This window comes from Siphateles boraxobius, unplaced genomic scaffold (genome assembly GCF_051911475.1).
Source record: "Siphateles boraxobius isolate OS27281-9 unplaced genomic scaffold, OSU_SipBor_1 130, whole genome shotgun sequence".
In the NCBI taxonomy this organism is placed as follows: Eukaryota; Metazoa; Chordata; class Actinopteri; order Cypriniformes; family Leuciscidae; genus Siphateles; species Siphateles boraxobius.
This window is the reverse complement of record NW_027508734.1, coordinates 9,238,886-9,256,016: the sequence shown is the minus strand read 5'-3', so window position 1 is coordinate 9,256,016 and position 17,131 is coordinate 9,238,886. Positions and strand designations below refer to the sequence as shown.

General features: G+C 36.8%; 1 protein-coding gene across 7 annotated transcripts in view; it reads right to left on the bottom strand.

The window, feature by feature from the left end:
* Positions 1–1,662: 1,662 nt before the first annotated feature.
* dock11 (dedicator of cytokinesis 11) overlaps positions 1,663–17,131 on the bottom strand; it is a 104,070-nt gene continuing 88,601 nt past the window's right edge. For all 7 annotated transcript variants that reach the window (XM_077227816.1, XM_077227819.1, XM_077227817.1 and 4 more), the window contains 7 exons: positions 16,581–16,694; positions 15,913–16,059; positions 15,453–15,663; positions 11,636–11,826; positions 10,675–10,772; positions 9,381–9,519; positions 1,663–3,060 (listed from right to left, as the gene is read on the bottom strand). In XM_077227816.1, coding sequence (XP_077083931.1) covers positions 2,980–3,060; positions 9,381–9,519; positions 10,675–10,772; positions 11,636–11,826; positions 15,453–15,663; positions 15,913–16,059; positions 16,581–16,694 — 981 coding nt within the window. In that variant the 3' untranslated portion in view covers positions 1,663–2,979. The remainder of the gene's footprint in view (positions 3,061–9,380; positions 9,520–10,674; positions 10,773–11,635; positions 11,827–15,452; positions 15,664–15,912; positions 16,060–16,580; positions 16,695–17,131) is intronic.

Genomic DNA, 17,131 nt, shown 5'->3' with positions numbered 1-17,131 from the left:
TAGCTTGAAATGGAGTAAATGAAGGAATTGGTTAATACCATTTAAAGTAGCCATTGTTATTTGTACATTCCTGAAACTGTAAACTCTGCATCGACGCGAGGTTATTCATGTTGGAAGCACAACATAAAAGTCTCTTATTCATCAACATCTGTAATTTCTCCAGCTGTACACAACATTTGTAGGCCTATAGCAATTTTCTTAATGTAAATTAAGAAATGTAGGCCTATAGCATTCATTGCTTAAGACATAACTGTCATTTTGTCTTTGATTTAGACATAGATATAGTTTCATGGTATATGACTGTGGCATGCATTAGTCATGACAGTTAACCGTTGAACCTGATATTTTATGGACACATAAAATGTAAAAAGTGTCTCTCAGAAAGCAGGCATCAAAATGAATGGTGTTAAGTGCCATCTTGGACATAAATTATATGGAAATGGATTTAAAAGATGCGTATGCAATATAATGTTTAATGTTTCCAATGCAAAGGTATCAAATTATCTTTGGAAGATAAAAATGAAAGAACACGTGGGGTCTGAAACCTGTTTTACTGACAAGGGTCACAGATTTTCAAACATGTTTTTTTCTTTTCTTTTTTTGTGGTTACCCACAGTATGTGTGTGTGTGTGTGTGTGTGTGTGTGTGTGTGTGTGTGTGTGTAATAAATAAAGCAGCACAGTTATGGGAAAACAGCTCAAAATAAACATCACCATAGACTTTTTTTTGTTGTTGAAATATTTAGTTTATCTTAGACCACAGAGGAGAAAAAAAACATTCATAAATTATATGCTGACACTACTTGAAGGAAATAATGAAACTGATCTTTGAAAATGGCAAACTCCTCTTTCTGAAAACTGAAAATTCATTGTCCATTGTTGATTAGAAGATGACTTCATTACTAAACTAGTAATTACAGACATTTAAAAGATGAAAACTGCTTGCAAATACTGTATACAATATGTCAATACTGTAGATGTTTCCATTCTCTCTCTCACACACACACACACACACACACACACACACACACACACACACACACACACACACACACACACACACACACACACACACACACACACACACACACACACACACACACACACACACACACACACACACACACACACACACACACACACACACACACACACAATATAAATCTACATATCCTCTGTTTTCAGTTTGCATATTCAGTGCAGAAAGGTCTGATAATTATTAACAGCATTTTTTGTGAATAAATTAGCCCTAGATAGGTTGTGAATCATATCTGGATATTGATATCTATGCTGTTACATTCTGCATTATATCATTCCTGTCCAGAAAGTCAGTTCTCTCCCATCTGGGGTAAGCATTCATTTTAAAAAGCTTTGCCTATATATATTTATATTATGTCGTTTTGACTCCAGATGGCTGCTATTTGATTTACTGATGGAAATTATGCACATCAATGATCTAAGTTGAGTCTTACAAACTTGTAGCCAGTCAGGAACCACTGTGTTGATGTCTACTACGGAAAATAGGGAAGAGTGACGATATGATTTGACCACATACAGTTGGCAACACTGACCTCTCAAAAAGACAACCATGTTTCTCTCAAATTACACAACACCAGTTTGCACCAGGCAACAAGCATAAATAAGGGCAAAGTAGACAAAAAGGTCAATAAAGGTCATTATTTTGTTCAGTGAATAATTCAAGGATTAAAAGTCAAATTTTCATTGTACCATTGTTTTTTGACTTGATTACATAATTAAAAAAACTATAAAAATAAAAAATTGTACCTTCCAAATATATATACAGTGTATACGTTTGTAATGTTGTGATTCACCTTGAAACTAGTTGGTTGGGTTTGTATCTTATAACTGATTTTTTTTCCTGAAGATAAATGGAGAAAATGAATAGCCAAAAAATACTTCCTGATCCAAAGCCACTGAAAATGTGGGCGTTACACTCTACTGTCGACACATGTATGGCTATTTTACAAGTGTGTATTTCATCATTCAGTATGAGATTTCCAGAAAGTAAAACTGTAAATGTATAAGCAATATGATATGGAAATGTCCATTTGATCTTTGGTGTGCTGGGTGATCTACACTGCACTTTTGTTCCCAGTGGAATCCCTGCAATTTAAATGGACTGGGATGAAAAACTTAGATTGTACAACACAGAGAAAATTTACAGGCAAAATGCAATAGCATTGGTACCGCATTTTACCTAAATGAGACATATTTCCAAGAATACAAAAAAAAAAAAAGTTTTTATTTTTGTCATATAGAGATGGATGAATATATGGTGTATGGAAGCCCAAAAATCATGCTTTGGTAAATCATAATTATGAGAATATGATACTTTTTAATCTCATAATGACTGGTATCCTATAAATACGGAGCCCCTAAAGGTAAAAAAATATGAAATGGGAGGGGAAAAAAAATATTTCAATCCCTGAGCAAATTAGTTTGCTCTCAAAAATGTTCGCGTTCTTTGCGAGAAGCGCAAAGCATTGAAATATTTTTTCCATCACCATGTCCCTTTAAGTGCTCCGTACTTAATGCCATAATTTAGACTTTTTTATTGCATTATTATGGCTTTTTATGTTAATTTCACCGTTTTAAGTCATAATTATGACCTTTTATGTCCGAATTATGATTGACCAAAGCATGATGTTTTTCTAATGTGGTGGAAATAAGCTTCCATAATGATCAGAGGGTAAAGGTTGAAACAATTAAAAAAAGCTTGCTAATGTGAGCCTAGATCGAGGCAAACACGTCACACGATAAGAGCGGGAATGTTTCCTTTAAAATGAATTGTAAAAGAAATGTGTGCTAGCTGTACACAACAAGTAAAACGTGGCAAAGGCGCTGACATTCTTGTTCTCTGACGGGATGCTTGTTGAAGGCCTGGAATCATGATTTGTACATTCAGTTGTGAGGAGAGCTGATAGTCCACAACGACCAGGAACCAGCATCAGGTTCTAGATCAGGTGGTGGTTCCACTGATAGCATGGAACACATGGAGAGAGTTCTGCAGCAGGGAGCGCATCATATCCTCCTGGAAGATCTGAGCGACGGAAGATGAGAACAGGATGAGGATTTCAAAATGTAACTGAAGACTGGATTCACCTAATTAGCTGATAAAATGATCTCTCTCACACACCCACACGTACAATTATACAGTACATCATACAATCATAGGATACAGCAAGTGCATGCACAAATAAAATACGACAAATACTTTTAGCAACAAAAGCGGTTACCTAGAACTCAATCTAGAGGACATGGCAGCATAAGGAAGAAAAACAGAGACACGTTAAAAGCGGAAGAAGAAATAAAAGGGCAGCATTAAAAGAAGAAGACAGAAGCACTTTACAACCAATTACTTTGGTTTAGACTTTTGAGGACTTGCTTTAACCAGTGACTAAATCATGTTGCAACAAATTACCACATTCTCATTTCCAGTAGTAGTTCATTTTTTAAAATTCATGATTGTACATTATGCCTCAGTAAACATAGATGAACCCGCTGTGGGCTTGCTGCAATTCTGCTAGTCTAAACAACTGAGTAACAGGGGAAGTAATGTATTAACAAAGGTTTATAGAAAGCTATCATGAGTGCTGTGTTGAAAGTAAAGGTGCTTCCAAGCATGGATTTAAAATAATAGTATTAAAGAGGATGTGTGTGTGTGTGTGTGTGTGTGTGTGTGTGTGTGTGTGTGTGTGTGTGTGTGTGTGTGTGTGAAAAAGTAAACTCATGTATTAGAGATGATAACTGCCTGTTCATTGCATAAAATTCAAATGCAGAACAACTGTTTAAGGATTACATTGCATTGTAAAGTGGGGTAACTTTGTTTTAAAAATTGGGTGGGACAGGAGTGTGTGTGCGGGGGTAGACATTGCTGGTTATATAGTATCATTATACAGTGTAATTTATGTGTTTAATTTAATTTAATTGATTCTCATCTGCCCTCGTATAGTTTATAATTTTGTTCTCATTAAAACCGAAGATGTTCATCAGCGATTGTATATCAGAGCAGGGACATGTTTGTGTGCATTTTGCTTTGTGATTGCACCAGAGCGAACAGAGAGTCTTCGCAACAGTGTTAAAGGGATAGTTCACCCAACAATGAACATTTGCTGTTCATTTACTCACCATCAGGCCATCCAAGATGTAGGTGACTTTTTTTCATCAGTTGAACAGTAAATATTTTTAACTGAAAATGTGGTCCTTTGTGGTCCTTCAATATATACAGGCAAAGCAAAATGAATACCCGTTGCTTCTGACCAGACCTTTGAAAGACCTTGTATACAAGACCTTTCAAACATTGATTTTGGACTTTAAAACTTTGGTTGTCATTGAAGTCCATTATTCGAAGGAAAAATCCAGAAATGTTTTCCTCAAACTTTTTTTCTCTTCCACCGAGGGAAGAAAGACATTGATATCTTGGATGACATTCGGGTGAGTAAATTATTAGTTAATTTTCATTTTGAGGTGAACTACCGGTAATCCTTTAAGCGTGAAGTCTGATTGGACAAGAGTCTATCAGCTTGGCACATTGTGACTTGGGAATATTTTCCCACTCCTCTTTGCAAAAACATTCCAGATCTGTTAAACGGCGAGGGATCTCTTGGTCATGGCCCTCTTCAGGATCAACCACAGATTTTTATAGGACTCGGGTCTGGGCTCTGGCTGGGCCATTCCAAAACTGTCATCTTTGTTTGCTGAAGCCATTCTTTTCTTGATTTGATTGTGTGTTTTAGATAATAAGCCGCTTTTCCACTGTCTGGCCAAACAGTTCTCATTGATTAACCTTTCCATTCCGAACTAATCCGGTAAAGATACGGCTTCATTTTCCACTGTGAGGCTGATAACTAATCTATAGATAACGTCTAAAGGAGCAAGAGTTTACAGACGGTGTGACACGGCATTATGGAATATAATTTAATTTTCTTGCAGATGCTGGAAGGTTCTGTGCCAAAATCGACTGATACTTTTACTGATGTGTTCTGTTGTTTTTGCTCCAAACATACCGTTGACAATTTTGGCCAAAACGTTCAATCATCGTCTCATCAGAAAAAATAATTTTCCCACATGGTTTCGGGAAACTGGATATATGTTTTTGCAGTTTATCGGGGCTTGGATGTATTTTATGTATTTTGGATGGGTTAAATGCAGAGGACAAATTCTGAGTATGGGTTACCACCATATTAGGCTTCCACATGTCACTTTCACTTATTTAGGGAGCGGCCAGTACTTGCTCTAGGCCTCATCACTACCTCCCTGACCAGTTTTCTGATCAATTTTAAAGGTATGATCTGTTCTTTTACTGATGTGTTCTGTTGTTTTTGCTCCAAACATACCTTTGACAATTTTGGCCAAAAAGTTCAAGCATTGTCTCACCAGACCATAACTAATTTTCCCACATGGTTTCGGGAAACTGGATATATGTTTTTGCAGTTTATCCGGGTTTAGATGTGTTTTAAGCCGGGCATGCACGGTACGAATTCTTCAGTCATATGAGCTTTATAAAAATATGAGGTTTTTTCCTCTCTCAGGAGAAATCGTGTGGAAATCGTTGATGCTCGTATGGTTGCGGCTCGCATTGTGCGAGAGGAATTACGAGCCGAGCCGCCTACGTTACGAGCACCTCCCGACAATTTGATGAGGCAAGCACTTATTCCTTCGCACTGTCCATTTAGTTGTCATCAGCGGGAAAACCTTCTCTACACGATTACATGTGTGTGTTCACTATGTGTGTGCACTAACTTGGATGGGTTGAATGCAGAGGACAAATTCTGAGTATAGGTTACCACCATACTAGGCCTCCACATGTCACTTTCACTTATATAGGGAGTGGCCAGTACTTCCCAGAAAGAGCTGTTGCTCTAGGCCTCATGACTACCTCCCTGACCAGTTTTCTCTTTGTTTTCTGATCAATTTTAAAAGGTGTGATCTTTTCTTGATAATGTCACTGTTTTGCAATACTTTCCTAAACTTGCTAAAAACGGTCTTCTTTACTGTGTTCCATAACATATTTAATTCCTAGGAAATGTTTTCGTAGCCCTCACCTGAGTGACACCTTTCAACAATGAGATACGGCTGATGCTTCGCAAACTCCTTGAATTATTTAATTCGAAGTTAATCAGAGACAGATGTTTACTATTATACATGAGCTCGATGACTAGTTAACGGACAACTTGCACAACTAGTTCCACATTCTACTTATTACTTAATTAAAAACTGGGGAGTTTCCGGTAACAGCGTTCAGCGCACTCACATACAAGCGAACGCAGATTATTACTACGTTTTACGGCTGTCAATTGATTAAAACAATGAATCATTTCCTTTGCGTTCACATTATGCACAATTATCTTGAACCTGCTGAAATTTTCCTATATATATATTTCCTTTCCTACTGTGCATTCTGAATAATAAACGCATATTTTCCCCACTAGCCTGCAGCAGTCCAGTGCTCGTCTTCTCATCAAGTGTTTTTCTCTTACGATCATATGATGTGCCTGTTGTTGACTTTACGTTTTAAAACTAATTTGACTGATAAAAAGGATTGCTTGTGTGCGCTGATGCCCTTATTCCAGTCTTTTCAAATATTTGAATACACGCCTTTGGATGAATACATTTGAAAACATGCCTTAAACAAATTTAACGATGTTAAATAATGAAATAATTAATTAACCATTTTGGGCATAAACATGTAAATTACATGCAGTAAAATGATTGACAATGATAAATGACACCTTTGTCGCCTTTGGCTTTAGGCTTGCTTGGTTGGGGACATTTAATATATCATCAACAATATTATTAATTTGCCTGCATAGACAACATTATATGAAAACTGAACTGAGCTGGACGATGACATCACTGTTTTCTCCAGAGCGGCTATATATACAGTCAAATCAAAATTTATTCAGACACCTTCAACATTTCTCCCATTATCACAGTTTATTCACTGTAGTTTAGAAAATGGTAATAAAATATGACAAGAACACAGAGTTATCAAATCAGTTGATATTTCTCTGGTTTTGGCCATCCTTCTGTTAGACTGTCTCACAAATGGATTAGGTTGAATAGCTGTCAGTTTTAAGCTGTTAAATTTAAGTACACAATTAGATAACACCAATGTAGGTCAAACAATTACCAAGCAAAGCTTAATTTTGTTCAGGCTGTGGTGTAAAGAGGTCGCATTAGCAATTAAAGAAAAAAACAGTTGCAAAACATGGTCAGATCAAAGTGTCTGAATAATTTTTGGTCCCAAATTTGTATAAATTTACTGGTAGTCCACTGTATGATGAATACTTGGGTATAATATGTCACAGTTTACTTTATTTTGCTATCCTCACTTACATAAATGAACTATAGAAATATGATATCTGGTGTCTGAATAATTTTTGGTTTGACAGTATAAATGAACTAAACTAATAACTTTTTTTTACAACAGAAATGACCCATCACTGAACTTACTTAAGCTGGACTATGAGGATATTTTCTTCTGGATCTGCTGTACAGCCGAATCAAACTTTGTTGCATTATTTTCCTGTTTATCACTGTAAAGATGCTTTGAAACAATCTGTATTGTAAAAAGCGCTGTATAAATAAAGGTGACTTGATGATTCAGATCGGCTTAGTTGGATTAAAACCTCACGTTCCGTTTAGTTTGGGAAATTCTTTAGTCAGAAATCATCATAATATCACAAAATGTCCAGATTTTTAAGTCTTCTTGCGAACAATCATTTTGTACTGTAGTAGAAGGAAATCCAAGGCACTCTTAGGAATTGTTAAAAAGCCTTTATGTCTATACTGGCTATACTGACAGGCTATTTCATGATAGAAAATTTAAAAGGCCATTACGCGTGGGTTGTTTTATTCCCCCATGTCCTTTAAATTTTCTATCATGAAAGCCAGTCAAATAAAGGCTTTTTGTCAATTCCTAAGAGGAGTGCCTTGGATTTCCTTCTACTACATGCTATTTAATTTCCGATCCCAAAGAGCACCTTCAAATACTTTTTTTGAACTCCTTGAGCACCCTGGACATTGTTATCATTTTGTACTATTTTAAAACGGAAGTGCATCACAAAGCTCAGTGCAAGTAGTCCATAATGAACACAACCATATATTATAAAAGGGTGTGATTGTGCACACTTATACAGTTGGGTTATTTTAAGGTTTTTTATTCATTTATCTCTTTCTCACTTTGGTTTTCAGTGGCATTGCAGAGGTTGTACATTTTACATCAAAGGTGCAAAAGCTCTGATATGATTTATCGTTTTAATTTAAAAACACTGTGGCAGATGAGTAAATCATTATATATAGACAAAATAATTCAATATCAATAATTCGACCCATTTAACTGGAAACCATGGTAATCTACAGTTCCATTATTTCCAGTCTAAGACAAGTAAAAAGTATTTTGAATGTTTCACTCTTAAAGTCAGTCAAGCATGTATAATCTCTCCGGCATAACTGAGTTTACGAGCCAAAACAGCTCAAACCTGTTTTGTTTTAACCGTCCCAACCTAACAAACCTGTCCGTCAATCACTGACTGCTAGTCATGAGGGGAGGACAACAAAAACAAATTCTCTGGTGAGATCTCCAAGTTTTGAATAACATTTCCTAACCAGAGGAGATATAAAGTAAATTTGTTTTTTGGTTTGTTTATGGAGGGAAGTGCCCAGTTAAAGTAGCTCATTTCCTGGAGTCTACATGGACAAGAGAATAGATAGTACAGAACCACAAATTTATCTTAATTCAGTCTGTAATTGCTATAAATGTAGTGCAACTGCAAAAACAATCAAAACCAATACACGGAGTCCAAAAGCAAACTTGCCAATCAACAAATGCAAGCAAAAACTGCCATTAGTGTGAAAGTTGCCCTTTAACTTTCTTTATGAAGTGCATCATAATGCATGGTCTGACATAAGCGATAATAATGAATATAATCAAAGCATCATCTAAGGAATCAAACCCTTTTTTGTCTTGTATAGTCAAATAACTTAGTTCGGCAATACATTACTGTGGTTTATACACCTAAACAAAAAATGAGGAACTAAATTAATGATGGGTGAACATTTTCAGGAGAAGTGGCATTTCACATTGAGACTGCCAGATACGTGAAAATGAGTGCTTTAATCAATGCAAAAATCAGCCGTTACAAAGACGACGTCACCGCCACCAGGATTTTAAAACTTTTATCTTAAAGTTAATCTTAAACTTTCAGCAAACTCTAAAAGCAACAAGCCAAATTAACTAGAAAGCATTTGAATGGAGTTTGGCCGGAGTTATTCTTAATAACATGTTTTTTAGAAGAAGTTGAAAGAAGAACTAGAATTTTGTGCTGCAAGAAAATGGAAATGAGCAATGAAACATACCTGCTCGTGGATGATTTCAGAAAGTTCTTTAACCATGCTTTTGAAGTTAGCCTTTAGTCCCTCATGATACTCATACTGATCCTCCTTAATCAGTCTCTCATTAATGTCCAGAGCCACACTGCATGCATTGACAAATTTCCTGCAGCAACCAAAATAACCAAACAATTAGGCATAACAGAAACAATTTAATCAAGAATAAAGAAAAAAAAAAAAATGTGTATTGCCAGATTGTGTGTGTGTGCATGTATAATTTTGAGCACCCTAATGTGCTATTTCTAGCGAGTAGTTAACTTCAAAATCTTCAGATGGTTTAGTATGATGTCTTATTTTAAAGGGGAAAAATGTACTTGTATTACAAAAACAAACTATTGCTATTTGGAGAAGATTAAGTCATATAAATGTAATCGAGAGTGCTATGACCACAAATTCCTGAGCCAAATCGAAGAATGAGATGCGCTGGCATGATAAAAGACACATTCCTGCAACATGGCAAGATGATACATGCTGTTGAACAAACAGTAAGTGCAGTCGGTTGCTTCCTGAACATGACTAACTTCATCTTCACCTATTTTTAGAACACTCACTTACTATTGTATTGAAATTAAAGTTTTTGAGAAGAAAGCTTAAAAACTTCCCCAGATGAGCCTTTTTCTAACTTTTAAGTTAAATGATAAGATAATTTTGGCTAATATTTGTATACTGTAGATATCTCTATATCCTAATTAGGAAAGCCAGTATCAATAAGACCCCATTTACTGTACACTTGGTATTAAGAAGTGTTTTCATAAATCCGATCATAACTGGACGACACTAAATACAGGCATAAACGCATTTATAAATGACAGTATGAGTAGAAAAAGCATTTGACCGAATTTCTTTCATTAGGTTAACGCTCATGTTGTCAAATACATTCAAACACCCACTTAATACCATCTACTGACCTGATGCATGAACCACATTATGGGAAGCACGAAAGATCTAAAAAGCCCATGCATTTACCCGCCCATAGACCCTCTCCTCGAAGAGATCAGGACAGAAGTGGTCCAAAGTGGACAAAAGAGCCGGATTAAAACCCCAGGTGTAAACGTGAATGTGTCTCCCTCCTCTACTTGTGATCTGATCGACCAAACGTATATTAATACCTGGTGTAAACAGGACCTTGGTGTTGGACAATTTTCTTGTAATTGTTGTTTTAGGTTCTTGTTACCAAATCATGCTTTTTCCTTGTTATGTACCCAGAGTTATCCGTTCCCTTTCTAAGTTCAACAAAAACTGCAAAGGTAATACGGCATACCTGAATATTTCTTTGAGCTCCTTGACTTTCTTATTGGGTTGACCTGATTTGGATTCATCCAGAAAAGCTCGGGCATAGGCCATCGGTCCCGCATTCACCTATAAGCCCAAAAACGGTATTAGATGCATGATAGGATTGCGTAACAAACCATTATCAATGAACAGGGACTGTGACTTCATGCGCAAGATATTAGGAAACTTTTGTTACATTTAATTTGTTTCCCTGTTACTGGGGCACAGGAATCTTGTTTGGATGTAATTCACTTCATTGGCATTCTGTCATCTTAAAGGTGCAGTAAGCAATTTCTGAGAAACACTGTTAATATTTGAAATCAACTCAAACAAACATACACCTCCCTTCATTGCTCCACACCCAAAATGCATAAATACTCAATACAAGAGTGGATGTCGCTTTATCGTAGCTGCAGCAAAACAATACTTTGCGAAAAAATAATGTGAAGATGGCAAATGAACTACAAGGAAGAACAAACAATGAACATGCAGTACATAAGAGTAAATACAAGCAAGAGTTGGTTATTACTCTTTTGGGGGAATTTTGGGAAAACTGTCATGAAAAAAAAGTCAAACGCAAAAAAATCTTGATGTTTTCTATGTTAATTTTAAAATGTCATTTATTCCTGTGATCAAAGCTGAATTTTCAGCATCATTACTCCAGTATTCAGTGTCATCTTTCAGAAATCATTCTAATATGATGATTTGCTGCTCAAGAAACATTTTTTTTTCAAGATTCAAGATTCTTTCAAGAAGAAAGTTCAAAAGAACATTTATTTGAATTATTTTTTTTAAACATTATAGAGCTCTTATTTTTTAAGAGTTTGATCAATTTAATGTGCATTTGCTAAATAAAAGTAGTAATTTCTTTAAAAAAATGAACTTTTGAATGGTAGTGTAAATAGTATGCAGACTAAAAGGCCCAAAGAGACTGTAATGCATACTAGTACCTGCACACTAACACAGCCTTGGAGTTTGAGTTGAAGTGTGATCATGTTAACCTCCTGATTAGAGCAGAGCTTAGCGAGTTCAACACTCCTCTCTCTCATCTCATCTATTGCCACATCGATCGGCTTCAGCTCCAAGTGCTTCTCTCCCACTACCTCGATGCGCTTCTTTACATAGGGAAATGTGTTGGCCGCTGCAGACACAAAAAACAAACACAGACAAACACTGTACGCTTTTGAACCCTCAACACAGACAAACACCACCACTCAAACAAAAGATAGTAATCATGGTCTAATTGTGGTACATCTAATCTTTCATCTATGACTGACTGTCAAACAGTCACAGAAGTTCACAGGTACCAACACACCTGTTGTCGCCATTATTGATTGGTGCACGACCACAACTGAGTAAAGAGGCCAAGAGGCCAACTGAAAAGACTCATCTAAATGATAGGTTGCTCACAAAAGTTGTCACTCAAGAGCGTGACAGTTTAAAGAATAGTAACGCTATTGGCCCATAGGGAACTTGTCATTGCCATTGTTCATACAAGACTGTTTTTCTTAGTTACATCAAATATTTACACTGATGTTAAACAGTATTAAATACATGCCAATTAATTCATGTTGGGAAGCTGTATGCAACTATCATGTAAACAATGATTGTTAGGGTATGACACTGCAAAGTTTCAGGGGTGATAACTGCATTTAAATGTGAGAGTGAACGCCCTAAATTATCATTCCATCCATGTATGGAACTAGCCTGACGTCGTCATACTCAGATTCTAGTCAGAATGTGAGTCTGATACTGCTCCTTTGGGCTGTGATTATGGGGCGTGTTTCAACCGAACCAGGAAAGAAAATGCCTCTGCACTCAATTGGATCAACAAATGCCTTGATCGCGGTTCTCTGTTCCTCTTTTAAAGGTGCAATGTGTAATATTTCTGAGGATCTATTGACAGAAATGCAATATAAGATCCATAACTATGTTTAAGTGGTGAATAAGGACCTTGCATAATGAACCGTAATGTTTTTATTACCTTAAAATTAGACATTTATGTCTTCATAACCGCTGGCACCCCCTTCTATGGAGGTCGACATATTGTGTCGTCATGTTTCTACCGTAGCCGACAGCGAACAAACAGCGCTACATAGCGTGTTTCGTCACTACCTTGAAAAATAAGTTTTCAGTGGTGTATAAAGACCTTACTTAAAGGTATAGCGGAGGATTTTCTTTTTCCGGGTGGGTAGCCTATACTATTGGTCCACCAAGTGTCAATCATTCTGGTGATATGTTTATGTAAGGCCGTCGTGCCTGCTCGTCCCTATGTAGTTTTCGCTTTCTGCGCATGCGCACTTTCAGGTGTATTATGTGTGATGAGTTACGGAAATTAAGTAAACCTAATTTCTTAATTTATCCGTGTAAAGAAACCTCATTGCTGAACTGGCAACTCTCTGCCGTCTCAGACGATGACAAATTTTCCTGTCAGCCACCGTAACTTCTGTTGGTTGCAATTCGTAACCTCACCACTAGATACCGCTAAAAATCACACACTGCACCTTTAAAATGAATGCACTGTCTACATCTTCTATAACAGACGCGATGGCTGAATCTACACATCTAAATTCTCCAGCAGAAGCCATTCTTTGTTGTAAAAGAATTCAAACCAAGCGCTCTTTGGTGACGTGGATAGTTACATTACTGTTGATCATCTGTCCATCATCGTATAAAGCCCGCCCTGTCAATTTGTTTGGTCCGAACATCTCTGGTTCGGGCATACTTGCTTCTCAACGGATCAAGTCCAGACCGAACTTCCCGACATCAAATGTTGTTGCGGAGCTAAGTTCAGCTGGCATCCAGGCTAGTATGTAACTAGAGTCACTTAAGAAACCCGATGATAGCAACTTTTTTGTGTTTTGTATTTTTACCTAAAAAACCACTGACAGAAGCACTGTGTTTATATGTCATTATTGACTTGTTGGTCAGTTCAGTCCTGTAAATGTCTGAACTGTGTATGTCACGACAGGATTAAATAAAGCAATAACCCCGTGAAGCCATGAGTTTAGAGCAGCTAAGGAGCGTTGTTAGCCCTTGGCAGATTTTAAATTCACTGTAAACCACGGCTTCACGCGGCTTATTGCTTTTATAAAACGGTTATAATAATAATACTGTATAGACCTTTTGTAGCCCTGCCCCTTTTTAGCACTGCGCTCGTTGTGTCCTCTCTTCCGGTTTGTATTTCCACAGCATGAAGGTAAGATCTTACGGATTTATGAATGAACTGCTTGTTTTAAAATCTTAAATGCTATTACAATGCTCATGATCACTTCCCCTACTCTACAATAAGTAAATCCACTTCATCAGCTAATTACTCTTCGACAGCGATGACAGAAATATACAGAACTACCGCAAAATCTGAAGTTCAAACACAATATTCTAAAGATGGCTGCTAAATGCTTGTTTCTCTGACGCATAAGGTCTATAAAGTAATACTTATGAAATGATGTCACAGCGTGGCTCAACAAATCAGAATCAAGGACTGGAACTATCCCTTTTATAAGTTTTAGGTTCACATATTTTCAACCGGCTTCGTATTGTTATAGTCTCGGAAGTAAATGAACAGTGTTTACTCGTTCTCTGTGTTAACTGGACAGAGAAAGTCCTGTTTAACTATCAACAAAACTCTTTTGACATCTACTACAGATTGTACTGTCCGCGGACTGTCGGATCAACAGAGGGTTATTAACAGAACAGCTATTGTAAGGGTTGTATCGTAAATTGTATCGTACTTTGTTCATTCTTTAAACAGCATTATGGTAAAAATACTATTGTAACAGTCTTCTTTGTTGTACTGAACTGACAGAACATCAGTTTCTTTCAGTTTTCCCTTTCTGTTTGGACTAAAACAGTGTTTATAATCATCCCGTTTGAAATTGACACTACAAACATGGAGGTTTTTCAGATTTTCCATTGTGGCAATGTTCTCTCCATATTTACGAGTGGGGCAGTTGTGGCCTAGTGGTTTGAAAGTCAGACTGGTAACCTGCAGGTTGTGGGTTTGATTCTCAATACCGGCAGGAAATGACTGATGTGCCCTTAAGCAAGATGCCTAACCCCCAATCACTCCCTGGGCGCCACAGCAAAATGTTAGCCCACTGCTCACACAGTGTGTGTGTGTGTGTTCACTACTGACTGCTCCTAATGTGTGTGCACTAACTTGGATTGGAGTTTTTGTTACCATAGTTGGCTACCACATGTCACTTTTACTTTGCAGCCACTGCCTACAACATTCTGGATCTTTCACTTGAAACTGAAAATAACTTCTGCAAAACATTTACTCTCTGAATTCTTGCACCCAGAAGCAAAACAAGTCGACACCATGTTAGCATTCCCTACTCAAGCAAGGCGGTATTTGATGAGTGAGAGTGGTCTTGGATGGCAAAATGCCCAGTGCATTATGGGTGTTTAAAATTTCCCACATTTTTTGCCAAAGGAAAGACAACAGAAGGATTAGTTCATTTCAAAATGATAAATCTGTTATCATTTAACAGATGTTAAGTTGACTCATGTTATGTTATGTTATGTTATGTTACATAACATGTTAAGTTGACTCAAGTTGACAGATGACAGAATTTTCATTTTGAAGTGAACTATTCCTTTAAACACTAAAAGGTGAAGTGACAGCAAATCTGGATGTCTTGTGCATGTAGCCTAGGTGTTGTTAAGAAAGCAAACAGTAAGAGTTGAAAAAAATGTTGGCAATCTCAATGATGTACTGGGAGTAATGCCAGATCTCCTGCTGTCTGCGTGTTGCAAGCTTACTGGTAAGTACCGTCCTCCGCTTGCACTGCTCCTCAACTCCTCCTTGTTTCTTCCCCGTTAGTGTGAACGGAGTCTCAAAGACAAAGCGATTGATGTTATGGCACTTCTCGAAGTCCGTCTTCCTCTCCACCAGCTCTTTCTCATCAAAGAAGGGCTTGACATACGTGACCTGAATGTAGGCAAACTTTGGGTCGAGATCTTTCTGGTTAACCTGTGGGTAAAAAAAAAGATTATGTGTGGATTTTCCTTTTATTTAAAGAAAGTGAGTTTACTATGAAATGGGTAAAAATGTAATGCGTTTCCAAATGTTAAATACTCAAAAATATGCAAAGACTGGAAGCTAGATGTGCCTCCAAATGTTTGTACTTGAGATAAACAACTCTTTCCTGAATGAAGACCCTTCACTGTCATTTAATCTCAATACAGAAAGCTGCACAGTGAACTAGAAACTTTGACTCACTTTGTTGGAGTCTTGGATAATTTTGACGTTCTCTGCTCCAAACTTTTCTCCGTAGAGGCTTGTGAGGCGAAGGGAAATTTCAGGAAGCTTTGTGAGCTTTGGCTCTTTGTAAATGTATTCTTTTCCATCCTCTTCTTCAAAGAAGCCCTGTTCAACAAGGATGCATTAAATTAAAAAAGTGACAGTAAAGACTTTATAGTTTTCAACCAAAACGTTTTCTTTTTAAATAAATGCTTTTCTTTTGAACTTTATATTCATCAAAGGATCATTTGACACTGAAGACATGAGCAATCATGCTGAAAATTCAGCTTTGCATGACAGGAATTAATTACAATTTAAAATGTATTAAAACAGAAACACTTATTTTAAACTGTAAAAAATTTTCTAAATATGACTGTTTTTACTGTACTGTTTTGATCAAATAAATGCAGCCTTGGTGAGCACAAGATACTTTTGTATCAAAAACATTAAAAAAATGTTAACGACCCAAACATTTGAACAGTAGTGTAAACATTTGTTTCATGTGATAAAACATATTTCTGCTGTCAGACTCTAAAGTGCACAATATCAGTAGCGCAAGAGATACACAATATCAATAGTTTACACATTTTGGGAAGTGGTAGCAAAAAGCAAGTCAAATCTAAACAAGCATAAACTTGTGAACCTACCTGTCCATAAAAGGCGACTCTAAAGTAAGACCCCAGCAGACGTCGACCAGACTTTATTACCTCTAATATCTTCGCATAAGCTCGCTGCAGTGTGTCATACAATCTCCTCAGTTTCTATCAGAGAAAGAGAGAAAAAACAACTCTGTGAGAGAACGTTTGAAGAACTGCTGTCATTTTCATGCACTTTCTGTGCGGAAAAGTCATGTAACAATTGCGGTTTTCAGCTTTTTATCTTGAAACTGTCAACTTTGAACTGCTTAATATTAATTGTGAAAAGCATAATCCAAATGAATGAAACTGACTGCTTTAATTTATTAGCATTTTTATCAACAGGAAAAAAAAAGAGAGATAAGACAAAAAAGATGGGGAACAAGAGCAGGAAATGAAAAGTCTGATGTGATGAGTGCATTAACCACAAGACTGCAGGACTGCAACTGTGTCATCTTTAAAGTGTGCAAACTTTAATAGGGATGTGTTTGTTAGCAGAGCCAAGGTACATAATCTAAAGTCTCCTGCTTACAGTTTTCCTCAGAAATGTTAGAGCACTATAT